This window comes from Oncorhynchus clarkii, chromosome 22, assembly GCF_045791955.1.
Source record: "Oncorhynchus clarkii lewisi isolate Uvic-CL-2024 chromosome 22, UVic_Ocla_1.0, whole genome shotgun sequence".
NCBI classification, from domain to species: Eukaryota; Metazoa; Chordata; class Actinopteri; order Salmoniformes; family Salmonidae; genus Oncorhynchus; species Oncorhynchus clarkii.
The window spans coordinates 4,924,249-4,938,629 of NC_092168.1; the positions used below are offsets into that span (position 1 = coordinate 4,924,249).

The window sequence follows — 14,381 nt, forward strand, 5'->3', positions numbered from 1 at the left end:
ACGTTCTAACCACTAGGCTAACCTGCCAACAGTAATGGATCGACAACACCAGCTCTGTGTGAATGGTGCTAAAATGAGACCCTTGTTGTGAATGGAAGTGCTCTGACAAGTTATCCACTGCTTGGGGGATGTGTGTGTGTGTGTGAATCTCGGGTTGGTCAGCAGCCTACAAGGCATATGATTACTGTGTTTGTAAACACATTCTCAGAGATCCAATAATTCCTGAGCTCAGCCAATTTGGCATATGTCCTTCAGCCATGGCATTTTCATGATAGGCTACTAGAATGCAGACCTGAGTTCAAATACTGTTTGAAATCATTTCAGATACTCTGTCTGTGCTTGATTGAACTTGTTTGGCTTAAGGGACCAATATAATAGTTACAAAATGGTAAACACCGCCCATCTGGCACTGTAGACAGGCTAGAGCAAATGCTCAAAGTATTTGAAAGATGTCAAATAGTATTTCAAACCAGGTCTGCCAGAATGGTGGCTGGATGACTTATCACTGGCAAACACAAGGAGAAGCCAAGTGTGCATGAATACCCTTTTTGGTTCCAGGTAGAAAGAACCCTGTTTAGTTCCATGTAGAACCCTTTTCACAGAGGGTTCGACATGGAACCCAAAGGAGTTCTACCTGGAACCAAAAAGGGTTCTACCTGGAACCAAATGTCTTTCTTTAATTTATTGTATATTTAACCTTTACTTAACTAGGCTAAACTTACTGTGAACACTGAGGCTGTACCAGTTAAAGTTTCAGTTTTAACAGGGGTCAAGTAGGCTACTGTGGCTATGTGATCATAACATAGCCTACCAGAGTGGCTTAGCATCAAAAACAATGGAGAAAGTTCATCCTATGATTTTATTTATTTTTCCCCCCTTTTTTCTCCCCAATTTCATGGTATCCAATTGGTAGTAGTTACAGTCTTGTCTCTTCGCTGCAACTCCCGTACGGACTCGGGAGAGGCGAAGGTCGAGAGCCATGCGTCCTCCGAAACACAACCCAACCAAGCCACACTACTTCTTGACACAATGCCCATCCAACCCGGAAGCCAGCCATACCAATGTGTTGGAGGAAACACCATACACCTGGCGACCGTGTCAGCGTGCACTGCGCCCGGCCCGCCACAGGAGTCGCTAGTGCACGATGAGACAAGGATATCCCTGCCGACCAAACCCTCCCTAACCCGGACGTTGCTGGGCCAATTGTGCACTGCCCCATGGGCCTCCTTGTCACGGCTGGCTGCGACATAACCTGGACTCAAACCCAGAATCTCTAGTAGCACAGCTAGCACTGTGATGCAATGCCTTGACCACTGCGCCACTCAGGAGGGTCATCCCATAATGTTTTATTCACCCCCCTTGGAATGTTCCTATTTTGTTGCCTTACAACCTGGAATTACAATCGATTTTTGGGGGCTTTGTATAATTTGAGTTACTTAACATACCTACCACTTTGAAGATGCAAAATATATTTTTTGGTGAAACAAACAAGAAATAAGACAACAAAACCTGCATAACTATTCACCTCCCCCCCAAAGTCAATATGTTGTAGAGCCACCTTTTGCAGCAATTACAGCTGCTAGTATCTTGGGTTATGTCTCTATAAGCTTGGCACATCTAGCCACTGGGATTTTTGCCCAATCTTCAAGGCAATATTTAAGTCATACTACATATTCTCAATTGGATTGGGGCCTGGGATTTGACCCCTTAACCACTCAAGTGTTGCTTTAGCAGTATGCTTATTGTCCTGCTGGAAGGTGAACCTTTGTCCCAGTCTAAAATCTCTGGAAGACTGAAACAGGTTTCCCTCAAGAATTTCCCTGTATTTAGCGCCATCCATAATTTCTTAAATTCTGATCAGTTTCCCAGTCCCTGCCGATGGAAAAACATCCCCACAGCATGATGCTGCCACCACCATGCCAAAACGCTTAATTTTAGTGTCATCTGACCAGAGTACCATCTTCCATATGTTTGGGGAGTCTCCCACATGCCTTTTGGCAAACACCAAATGTGTTTGCTTATTTCTTTCTTTAAGCAATTACTTTTTTTCTGGCCACTCTTCCGGTAAAACCTAGCTCTGAGAAGTGTACTTCTTAAAGTTGACCTATGGACAGATAGTCCAATCTCCGCTGTGGAACTTTGCAGCTCCTTCAGGTTCATCTTTGGTATCTTTGTTGCCTCTCTGATTAATGCCCTCCTTGCCTGGTCCATGAGTTTTGGTGGGCGGCCCTCTCTTGGCAGGTTTGTTGTGGTGCCATATTCTTTCATTTTTTTTATAACGGATTTAATGGTGCTCCGTGGGATGTTCGAAGTTTTGGATATTTTTTTATAACCCAACCCTGATCTTTACTCTCCACAACTTTGTCCCTGACCTGTTTGGAGAGATCCTTGGTCTTCATGGTGCGGCTTACATAGTGGTGCCCCTTGCTTAGTGGTGTTGCAGACTCTGGGGCCTTTAAGAACAGGTTTTTAATAAATGTGACACTTGGATTGCACACAGGTGGACATTGACAAATTATTTGACTTCTGAAGGTAATTGGTTGCACCAGATCTTAATTAGGGGCTTCATAGCAAAGTGGGTGAATACATATGCACGCACCACTTTTCCGTTTTTAATTTTGGAGAATTTCTTGAAACAATACATTTTTTAAATTTCACTTCACCAATTTGGACTATTTTGTAAATGTCCATTACATGAAATCCAAATAAAAATATATTTAAATTACAGGTTGTATTGTAACAAAATAGGAACGCCAAGGGGGATGAATACTTTTTCAAGGCACTGTAGCAAAGGATATGAACAAATGTGCACACGTCGCTACATGTAGCTCTCGCTTTGATCTCAAAATAAGTGCATCTGCTCACGACCGCTCATGCTGTAAACACAGTCAAGTTCAACGTGAATGGCACAGATCCATATATGGCAATTTTCTATTTGCATATAGGCCTGCAGATCTGATTGGTTATGGTACACCCGTCTGTAGAGTACGGGCCTGAGTGTTCCTGTCAATGCTACTACGATGCGTTCCTCCTACAACAAAATCTCTTGCATAGTTCATTTTGCATACTAAATCTTGATAATTTGTTTTGTTTCAGTATGTTGCATCTAAATTGACAAATATTGCATTGACTTGATCACAATTCCCACAGTAAAAGGAAATGTTGATCGGTGTTAACTAATGGGGAAAACTCTAGAAAGTTAAGTGATGTTCAGGTCAATCTCGTGCTTCTCTGCGTGGACTGATATTCCTTCTGCATGGCATTCCCATTGAGCTAGAGGGATAATTGCACACACGTTTTCCTATGAATATTTGGTTGAACGTTTCGGTCAGTGTGACTTTTTCATTTCCCTCGACATTACGTATCCACTTAAGGATTGGACCCTTTTTTTTCAATTTCTGCCTAAAATGACATACCCAAATCTAACTGCATATTATTGATACCATTTGAAAAGAAACACTTTGAAGTTTGTGGAAATGTGAAATTAATGTTAGAGAATATAAGACATTAGATCTGGTAGAAGATAATACAAACAAAAAAAAAAGTTTTTTTCTTCATCATGAAAGAGAAAGGCCATACATTCAGATAGGAGTCTAGGTGTGATTTAGATTTTGGCCGCCAGGTGGCAGCAGCAAATGTGCAAAGTTTCAGACTGATCCAGTGAATAATTACATCCTTACACAATATGTTATATCAAGTAAGTCTGCCGGGAGTTTTCCCAAATGTGCCAAATTGGTCAATTGATACATGTTCAAGTACATAACTATAAAGAACATGCATAAATGCTATGGTAATAAAATGTTAAGTTTACACACTCACAGGAATGTCATACATGATGGATAATTAGCTTCCCTACAGAAAAGACACTGACCTTCACATGTCTTGATGGCCGGGCCGGGCAGGGTGGGTGTGTGGCCAGAGACAGCAGGGGTTCAAACTGTAGAACCCAGTTCCTACATTTGAATATAAAATTGGTTTTATGTAGCTATGCTATATTTTATCTCTGGGAACCTTAGGATGACAAATGAGAGCAAGATTACTGAATGTAAGTACATAATTTACTTTCAGAGGTGAATGTATAAAACCAGTTTCCATGATTAAAGTGTTTTGTTGTTGTGCACTCTCCTCAAACAATAGCGTGATATTTTTCACTGTAATAGCTACTGTAAATTGGACACTGCAGTTAGATTAACAAGAATGTAAGATCTCTGCCTATATAAGAAATGTCTGTCTCAGAAAGTTAGCTGTTGTTTACAACCTCATTCTAGTCACATTAGCGCAGGTTAGCAACAACCGTCCAGGTTTAGGGACACCAATTCCGTTAACATCAATCTTAGTAGCACCTGGAAGGCCTACTTATTTTTGTATTTTTGGGGGGTACTTTTTACCGGATCATCCTTGTTGGTTTCAGCACAAATAATACAATTATCAAAACATTTCAGACATTCAGTCACTCAGGCCGGGGGCTGTCGAAGCCAAAGAAGTGCCTCGAGACGTGACAGGGGGCCTGTGTTTCTACCATACTAATGCCCACATTATCATAAGAGAAGAAAGTAGCTACACATGTGTGGCCATGTCTGGATCGAGTCCTCTATTAACACAATTAAGGGGTATTTAACACGATAACCCTCATTTATCATCCACTGTCCGGCACCCATTAACATCACTGTTTCTCATCATATTTTATTTGCCCGTAACACTTTAAGATCACCTCCCAGGTTTGCATGTGATTGACACTGAATGCTTCTCAGAAGAGGGCTTCTGATGGCTGCTATGTCTCTTCCAAGCCAGATTGACCAAATTTATAAAGCTTGCGCATGAACTGAGAACATGCCATCTCAGTCAATGGGAATATCCATTGCTTATTTGATATGGTAAAGACATATTGCTCTTCGTTTGCCAGGTTAGTTTGTTACAACAACATTGACTATGTAACAGTTACAAGCCGGATATTCAAACAATTCAACGTTCGTGACAGACTGCTACAGAAGGATTCTCATCTATTTACATGACACAGTAACAGGATATTCAATTATATAATCTATTTTTTCTCTATAATCAAATAAAGACAGATATGCAAAACACCTTCAGTCCATTATATTTGCCCTACAAAAATCACAAATGCTTTTGTCTGATTTTAAACAAATCTCCAAGTATCAGCGCCTTATAGCTTAGATCTTTGAAAAAGCGAATCAATAGCGGTGACAAGCTGTTCCAATACGGCCTCCCGAAACACGGCGCAGCTTTTAACAATTGCTAACCACCCACCCACTGCTTGTGTGTCTTGTTAATGTTTGTTTGTGTTTAGTCTATGTTTTATCAGTAACTGTCAAATATGTGCTTACTATTCTACAACTGAAACAGTGATGAACCTGCCCTGGACTCATCCTTGACTTTGCAGCAGAGCCTAGATCGAGAGATTTAAAAGATAACAGCTTAGCACAATGTATGAAACAAATGTTATAGAATAGTTATTTATTCTCTTGATTAGTGGTAAGGGCTCTTAAGCATCAAGGATGGGCCACAGGGTCATGACTGGTACTTATTATCTCTGAGGTCTGGTCCCTGCAGGAGCTCAGAGGGATTTTCATGGCATGAATGAAAAAAGGGGTCTACTCAGGAATCACTGTTGCCTTAGAACGCAAGTCCAGTGTCATTTTTGAGCCCTGTCCTCACAGTTCTGCCTAGTTAAACACAAACCTCTAAGTGAATCTGGACTTTCCAGTCCAACAACTCTCCTATGAACACAACAGTAGATCAATACTAATGTGGACTGGCTTTTTGAAGGTGGTTTCAATCATGTCATTCTAGGCTCTGCAAGTCAAAGTTCAAGCTCCAGTTCGAGCTCAATATCGCCCATGCTGCTACTTATTTGGACAGAGAGAAATTAAACACCAATGACAGCACTCTGAGAGAGACATAAGCTGTCGCTGTTGATTTGAACCCTGAACTGGAGGTATTTGCTGGCAAGTGCCTGTTGTTGATGTGGTTAAGGGAGAAAGCCATTGAAAACGCCAATGTTAGAGTCTTGGCAAGCCCTAGCTGACATTGTGGTAGCAGTGGATCACATATTTCTGCATATAGCTCCATGTGATGGTAGTATGAGGTATTTTTTTCTCCAATGGTGTGTTAAAGAGTAAAAATAACTCTAAACATGCTGTTGACATTAGGAATTTAACTTCAAACCATGTGATGACAGTGGGAAAGGGTGGAGAACGAAAACAAGAAGGAAAACAGATATTTGGAGCAACTCCAGAATTCTGGAAGATTGGATTTGCTGGCGAAATGGATTTAATCTGAAATACTACTTTACACTTAGTTTGCTTCAATTGCCCTGAGTTCTTCTTCCAAAAGTTAATATGGCAAGGACATTGCAGACAAGCCTTAATTCTTTGCTCAAACTGATTTGGGATGGTATGTGTGTGTCAGAGTTTGTGTGTGAGATAGTGGTCTATGCCAGACCTAAAGGTCACAACTTAATTTAGAGTATTCAAGGAGCTTTATAATGTCCCTGTCAGAATTAAACTAACTCAGTCATTTGCCTTTATAAGTCCTTTCATTTTGAAATATATGCCAATTTCACAATGATGATGGATGATTATGTTGCATTGTATTTCATGAATTAATACTGATGTTATAAAGTTTTGATGATGGAAATGTTAAAGGGAAACGGACACATTTAGCACTACTTCGCAAAATTGCAACATTCAAGTCTTTCATTGCTTTCCCTAGTGTGATGTCATAGAAATTATCATTTTAATTTTTTTATACCTGCCATAGATACCTGTTGTGATGCTGAAAAGAGCATAAACATTTTCTGTTCTATTTCATTTGCAGGTGTTCTTTTTGGTGCTAGGTAGAAGATGAGGAAACACCGGCTGTTACCGCTGTGCGCTCTTCTGGGTGTCCTGTTCGCAGGACTGCTGCCCAAACTTGATGCCCAGGGTCAGGAAGGTAAGCTTGACTCACTGTTTTTGTCTTCAATTCAACTTGCAGGCCCATGTGGGCCTCTCTTAAGCCCTTTTCAAAAATTATGTTTTCTTAGCCATGCTCTGTATCGTTTTTTATTTCACACTTCAGATATCCATTAATCTTAGTAGCACCTGGAAGGCATACTTATTTTTGTATTTTTGGGGGGGTATTTTTTACCGGATCATCCTTGTTGGTTTCAGCACAAATAATTAAATTATCAAAACATTTCAGACATTTAACGAAAAGTAGGAATGACAATGCTAATATTGCTGTTAAGCTGGAGTTGTATTGATATTTATGGGTTGATTTTCCGCCTTCCTTGAAACAATAAACGTTTGGGAACAAGTCAAAAGTGTTTAGTTCCTGCAGGAACTCAGAGGGATTTTCATGGCATGAATGAAAAAAGGGGTCTACTCAGGAATCACTGTTGCCTTAGAACGCAAGTCCAGTGTCATGTTGGAGCCCTGGCCTCACAGTTCTGCCTAGTTTATGGTAGCATTTTGGCAGGTGAGGTGAACTAAGGTGTAATATTTTAGCACAAGTTAATTGGCCTAGTTTCCAGCGGTATTGTTGTTCGGTACATTAACAGGTTACAGCCATACCACTGGACTTGCCTCTGTCTCGGCACGGTGAGAGTCCTCAAAACCAGGTTTCTTCTTTTGAAGATTGCGCACAAGGCCTGGCTGCCGATATATACTTTCTTGTGGATTCGTCCTGGAGCATGGGACAAGAGAACTTTGAGCACGTCCGACAGTTTCTGTACAGCGTGGTTAAAGCACTGCACGAGGGTGGCGGTGGAAGATTTCAGTTCGCCCTCGTCCAGTACAGCGGCTCGCCCAAAACTGAGTTCCAATTGAACACATACCCATCTCCGCTGGGGGCCCTGGCCCATATCCGGGCCATGGCGTACCGGGGGGGTGGCACCCGGACGGGTCTGGGCTTGGACTTTCTCATCCGGGCCCACCTGAACGCAGCGGCTGGTAGCCGCGCTGGTGAGGGTGTGGCCCAGGCGGTGGTGATCCTGACAGACGGGCGCTCCCAGGATGACGTGGCTGAGCCGGCGCAGGTGCTGCGGCTAGCAGGGGTGAGCATGTTTGCGGTGGGGGTGCAGGACGCCGTGGACTGGGAGCTCAGGGAGATGGCTAGTGTGCCACAGGACATACACATATTCAGCGTAGACTCTTTCCAGGCCCTGAAGGGTATTATCCAGGACTTAGTGGTGGGCTTGTGCGGTGCAGTCACTCAGGCCGGGGGCTCCCCGATGGCTGTCGAAGCCAAAGAAGTGCCTCGAGACGTGACAGGTAATAACAGGGGGCCTGTGTCTCTACCATACTAATGCCCACATTATCATAAGAGAAGAAAGTAGCTACACATGTGTGGCCATGTCTGGATCGAGTCCTCTATTAACACAATTAAGGGGTATTTAACACGATAACCCTCATTTATCATCCACTGTCCGGCACCCATTAACATCACTGTTTCTCATCATATTTTATTTGCCCGTAACACTTTAAGATCACCACCCAGGTTTGCATGTGATTGACACTGAATGCTTCTCAGAAGAGGGCTTCTGATGGCTGCTATGTCTCTTCCAAGCCAGATTGACCAAATTTATAAAGCTTGCGCATGAACTGAGAACATGCCATCTCAGTCAATGGGAATATCCATTGCTTATTTGATATGGTAAAGACATATCGCTCTTCGTGTGCCAGTTTAGTTTGTTACAACAACATTGACTATGTAACAGTTACAAGCAGGATATTCAAACAATTCAACGTTCGTGACAGACTGCTAAAGAAGGATTCTCATCTATTTACATGACACAGTAACAGGATATTCAATTATATAATCAATTTTTTCTCTATAATCAAATAAAGACAGATATGCAAAACACCTTCAGTCCATTATATTTGCCCTACAAAAATCACAAATGCTTTTGTCTGATTTTAAACAAATCTCCAAGTATCAGCGCCTTATAGCTTAGATCTTTGAAAAAGCGAATCAATAGCGGTGACAAGCTGTTCCAATACGGCCTCCCGAAACACGGCACAGCTTTTAACAATGTCTAACCACCCACCCACTGCTTGTGTGTCTTGTTAATGTTTGTTTGTGTTTAGTCTATGTTTTATCAGTAACTGTCAAATATGTGCTTACTATTCTACAACTGAAACAGTGATGAACCTGCCCTGGACTCATCCTTGACTTGCAGCAGAGCCTAGATCGAGAGATTTAAAAGATAACAGCTTAGCACAATGTATGAAACAAATGTTATAGAATAGTTATTTATTCTCTTGATTAGTGGTAAGGGCTCTTAAGCATCAAGGATGGGCCACAGGGTCATGACTGGTACTTATTATCTCTGAGGTCTGTAACATGAGTCTGCATGGGGTGGCTGAACTCAATGGAGTTGGCAGGAGGTTATGTTTAGTTGCATTATCATAGAACCCAAACTGATATAAGACAGATAAACGGACATTTTACAATGCACATTATACATTGTGTTATACATATGTTTAAAAAAAACACTATGAGTACATTATGAGTACAGTGCTAAATTGGTAATGTTCTGTTGGTGTAGTTCATTTTCACACCACTCTTCAGTTTTTTTTAGATAATCATAAATAACACATTTAGCAGAAAAATACATTTGTGGGGTATTTTAGCAAGCTACAGGGTCATGCTCAGAATAATTTGCATCCATCATCCTTTGAGCTCCAGATCTAATCACTCCTTGGTTCAGCCTACATGCAGTATAATGTGCTTTTGTGATGTTTTTTTAATGATTGATTGTGTTCATCATGAATGTCACATGCAATGATGCGCCAGCACTTTCTCTTTCTCTCTCTGTTTCTCTGTTTTAACGCTTTCACGTTGCATTTTGTTTCTGTTTTGTTTCTCTCTCTCTCTCTCTCTCTCTCCCTTTTAAGCACAAGAGTCAGCTGACCTTGTACTCTTAATTGACGGATCTGAGAACGTTGGAGCGGCCAACTTCCCCCGCGTGCGCGATTTGGCTATGAAAGTCATTGAGGGCCTCGATGTGGGCAGGGACACAATTCGGGTGGCTGTGGCTCTGTACAGCGCGGACCTAGAGATTCAGTTCTTTCTAAATAGCTATGACACCAAAGCCGCTGTCCTGGACGCTGTGAAGGCCCTTCAGTTCACAGGCGGCGATGAGGCTAACCTTGGAGCCGCCTTGGAGAATGTCGCTGGGAGCCTGTTGAGTCCAGCATCAGGGGGCAGGGCAGAGGAGGGGGTGCCCCAAGCTCTGGTGGTGATCAGTGCCGGGCCGTCCAATGACGATTTCAGTGCGGGTGACAGGGCTCTTAAGGCAGCAAGCATTATCACGTTTGGCGTGGTGGTCGGTGGCGAGGCTACAGCCGAGCTGGAGACTATCGCAACAGACAAGAGCTTTGTTCTGTCGGCCCCCGATTTCAGGGCAGTGGCAAGCATGGGTGACCAGTTGCTCCCATATGTTAATGCAGTGGCCCAGCGCACCATTGTCATTCAGAATGAATTCACAGAAGGTAGGTAACTTCAATGCAAGGTAGGATTGGGTGGGGATTCATGAAAAAAATGATTAAGTGTGTCTTCTAGCTGCTTCCATGCTTGAGGTAAGAATAATACATCGCTGACACCTAATTTGAAGGGGGTATATATGATACTTTTATAACACCTTAATTACACATTCATCATTGTTCAAGAGACATTTTCAAAATGAAAGTCCCTTTGAATAGCTCTTTAGTTTGTTCAACTTACCGACGCAGTGCCCAACCCCCTGGCACCACACACACAACAGGCTGAGAGTAGCACAGGGTCAGCCTCAGAGCATTAGGCTGCCCGTTGATATTGCTTTGCTCAAGGCCACAAATGGCAACACAACAAATAGTAATTTAAAGGTGTAATATGTAGACATAGCCCTGCCATTTCCTGGTTGCTAAAATGTGCTTGATTTCAGTTTGTGCCAAAACAAGCAATATAGTATAGTGTATATAGTGTAAGGAATCATTGTCATATCTTAACCGCTGTGAAATATATTTTCAGCTGTTTGAAGCTGGTGTATAAAACCGACAGTAAAAAGACAAAAATAGTTAAAAATATTGCACATGGAACGGATCTACTGCTTATCAGACTTGCTTTCAATGAGAATGACAGATTAACTCACATTTCTATCTGAAGTCTGTCAGGTCCTACATGAAGTTGAATAATGGATCTGTAAATGTATCAAATATTTTTGTTGTGCTTGATTGAGCTATCCTGGCAAAATGGAACCAAGAGAATAGTCCTAAATGTGGCACACATATAACATCTACAAACACCTGGCTCACTTCCACAAGATCTCCTATTAGCCATTGTATTTGAACCATCAACATTCTACTGACTGGTTTTAGGCTACCTGACACACTTTGGTTCTCATTATTGATTTATCTATTTGGATGGAAAAATATTTTTGTACTGTAATGGAAATGGACTTTTCTTTTAAAAACACATCTTGCATAGATGTGTTATGAATGTTTTGGTCGTTATGAATACAGGTGTATACCCTCTTCAAGTAAGGCGTTAATAAATCATTGTACTTAATCTAATTGTAAGACAGCACGTGCTTGAAATTTGGGGGTTGAGTGTTGATCTCAATCTAATAGTTCCAAATAATACACTGCTCAAAAAAATAAAGGGAACACTAAAATAACACATCCCAGATCTGAATGAATGAAATATTCTTATTAAATACTTTTTTTTTTACATAGTTGAATGTGCTGACAACAAAATCACACAAAAATGATCAATGGAAATCAAATGTATCAACCCATGGAGGTCTGGATTTGGAGTCACACTCAAAATTAAAGTGGAAAACCACACTACAGGCTGATCCAACTTTGATGTAATGTCCTTAAAACAAGTCAAAATGAGGCTCAGTAGTGTGTGTGGCCTCCACGTGCCTGTATGACCTCCCTACAACGCCTGGGCATGCTCCTGATGAGGTGGGAGGCGGTCTCCTGGGGATCTCCTCCCAGACCTGGACTAAAGCATCCGCCAACTCCTGGACAGTCTGTGGTGCAACGTGGCGTTGGTGGATGGAGCGAGACATAATGTCCCAAATGTGCTCAATTGGATTCAGGTCTGGGGAACGGGCGGGCCAGTCCATAGCATCAATGCCTTCCTCTTGCAGAAACTGCTGACACACTCCAGCCACATGAGGTCTAGCATTGTCTTGCATTAGGAGGAACCCAGGGCCAACCGCACCAGCATATGGTCTCACAAGGGGTCTGAGGATCTCATCTCGGTACCTAATGGCAGTCAGGCTACCTCTGGCGAGCACATGGAGGGCTGTGCGGCCCCCCAAAGAAATGCCACACCATGACTGACCCACCGCCAAACCGGTCATGCTGGAGGATGTTGCAGGCAGCAGAACGTTCTCCACGGCGTCTCCAGACTGTCACGTCTGTCACATGTGCTCAGTGTGAACCTGCTTTCATCTGTGAAGAGCACAGGGCGCCAGTGGCAAATGAGCTGCACTACCTGAGCCACTTGTGTGGGTTGTAGACTCTGTCTCATGCTACCACTAGAGTGAAAGCACCGCCAGCATTCAAAAGTGACCAAAACATCAGCCAGGAAGCATAGGAACTGAGAAGTGGTCTGTGGTTATCACCTGCATAACCACTCCTTTATTGGGGGTGTCTTGCTAGTTGCCTATAATTTCCACCTGTTGTCTATTCCATTTGCACAACAGCATGTGAAATGTATTGTCAATCAGTGTTGCTTCCTAAGTGGACAGTTTGATTTCACAGAAGTGTGATTGACTTGGAGTTACATTGTGTTGTTTAAGTGTTCCCTTTATTTTTTTGAGCAGTGTATTAGTATTGAAATGGTTAACATTTCACAAATATGTTGTGAGGACTATGCATTGTGAGGACAGTTATAACAATAGAAAGACAAGATAATATCTTGACCTGATTTCTAACATTAACCAGCTTGTTAACATACCTGACAAGTGCACAAGCATTACAAAACTAACAAAATGAACTGAATACTGAAAATAGTTTATTAAATTTGCTGACATGAAATTTGCTGACATACAAAAAAGCAACATGATATAGTAGGTTTGGTATAGTTTTGTTATCTTGCTGTCTTACTTATATGTAGATGTCTGTGTATACGGTTTTCTAGATTTACTATTAATCTTTTCATCTCTTCCTGTGAAGCAGAAACTTAATTTTATTGCATCAGGTTTTCATTTCATTGGTGGGCCCTATTGTAAAGTAGAAGCTATTCATTTTTTAAAGTAAATTACAGTTACCCCCTTCTCCTAAACAAGTATCATAAAATGCAATTAATTTTCAACACCTCCAAATTAGCACCATTCTTTAATTCCCAGAATGCCACACAGTTGTATTTGTATAATTTGCAGCAATTCAGATGCCAATTTCATACTTCTTCAGATGTTACAACTTTACTAATATGAATAACTGTCCTAAAAATAAGTAATTTGTTAGTGCCTTTATTAAACATGGAATGCTTTGTGAATGCATTCAGTCATGTTAAATATGGCATTAATTATTAATTAAGTACATTTGTAAGAGGCTAAGCACAGATGCAACTAATCCGAGAGTATCACAGCTTTAGTAGCTTTTTATAGCTAATAATAGCTAGCTTTCACATAGATTATTCTAACACGTTACTGTATTTTCTCTTTCAGCCTTCGAAGTGGGAAAAAGGGATATCATTTTTCTCGTTGACAGCACTATGGGTGCCACATTGATCAACTCTCTTCGTGAGTTTATCAAAAGGTTTGTTGACACCATGCCGATCGGACCGGATCAAGTGCAAGTGGGTGTGACCCAGTTCAGCAACACTGCCAGGGATGAGATTGAGCTGAACGCATATGGATCCAAGGAAGACCTGAGTGCAGCCCTGGGCAGACTCAAGCCAAGACCAGGACAAGTGGTGAACATCGGGGCGGCCCTGGACTTTGTGAGGACCAATACACTGAGGGCTGACAAGGGGAGTCGTATTAAGCAGGGCGTGCCCCAGCTGGTTCTGTTGTTGACCAGTAAGAAGTCCAGCGACAGTGTGGGGCAGGCTGCTGAGGCACTGCAGCGCATGGGGGTTCTGACCCTGGCTGCCGGCTCTAAGACGGCCGATGAGCAGGAGCTGAAGCAGATTGCCTTTGATGAGAGCTTGGTGTTCATGCTGAAGGACTTCCGCGCATTGATCCGCAACCCCAGGTTGATTGTCTCTCCCCTCTCCACTCTATCGGGGACTGTGGTGATTGAGGGACCGACAGAGCCAGGTAATGCTCCTATCCTATCGTCACTATGCTTGATACTAGCTACTTAAATGTAATTTACCCCTAACATGTAAGGTGATATTTTCTTATCCCAAGACTCCATAAGGCATTTAAAAATCATTGA

At 42.1% G+C, this 14,381-nt stretch overlaps 1 protein-coding gene across 10 annotated transcripts in view; it reads left to right on the forward strand.

Moving 5' to 3' along the window:
- The window catches only part of LOC139380209 (collagen alpha-3(VI) chain-like), a 100,877-nt gene that overhangs the window by 21,551 nt on the left and 64,945 nt on the right, over positions 1-14,381 (forward strand). For 4 of the 10 annotated variants that reach the window (XM_071122693.1, XM_071122694.1, XM_071122695.1 and 1 more), the window contains exons 1-3: positions 7,643-8,273; positions 9,900-10,496; positions 13,667-14,260. In XM_071122693.1, coding sequence (XP_070978794.1) covers positions 7,694-8,273; positions 9,900-10,496; positions 13,667-14,260 — 1,771 coding nt within the window. In that variant the 5' untranslated portion in view covers positions 7,643-7,693. Of the gene's footprint in view, positions 1-6,837; positions 6,955-7,642; positions 8,274-9,899; positions 10,497-13,666; positions 14,261-14,381 lie in introns of those variants that run through there. The other 6 variants (XM_071122698.1, XM_071122697.1, XM_071122699.1 and 3 more) reach the window with 2 other exon arrangements.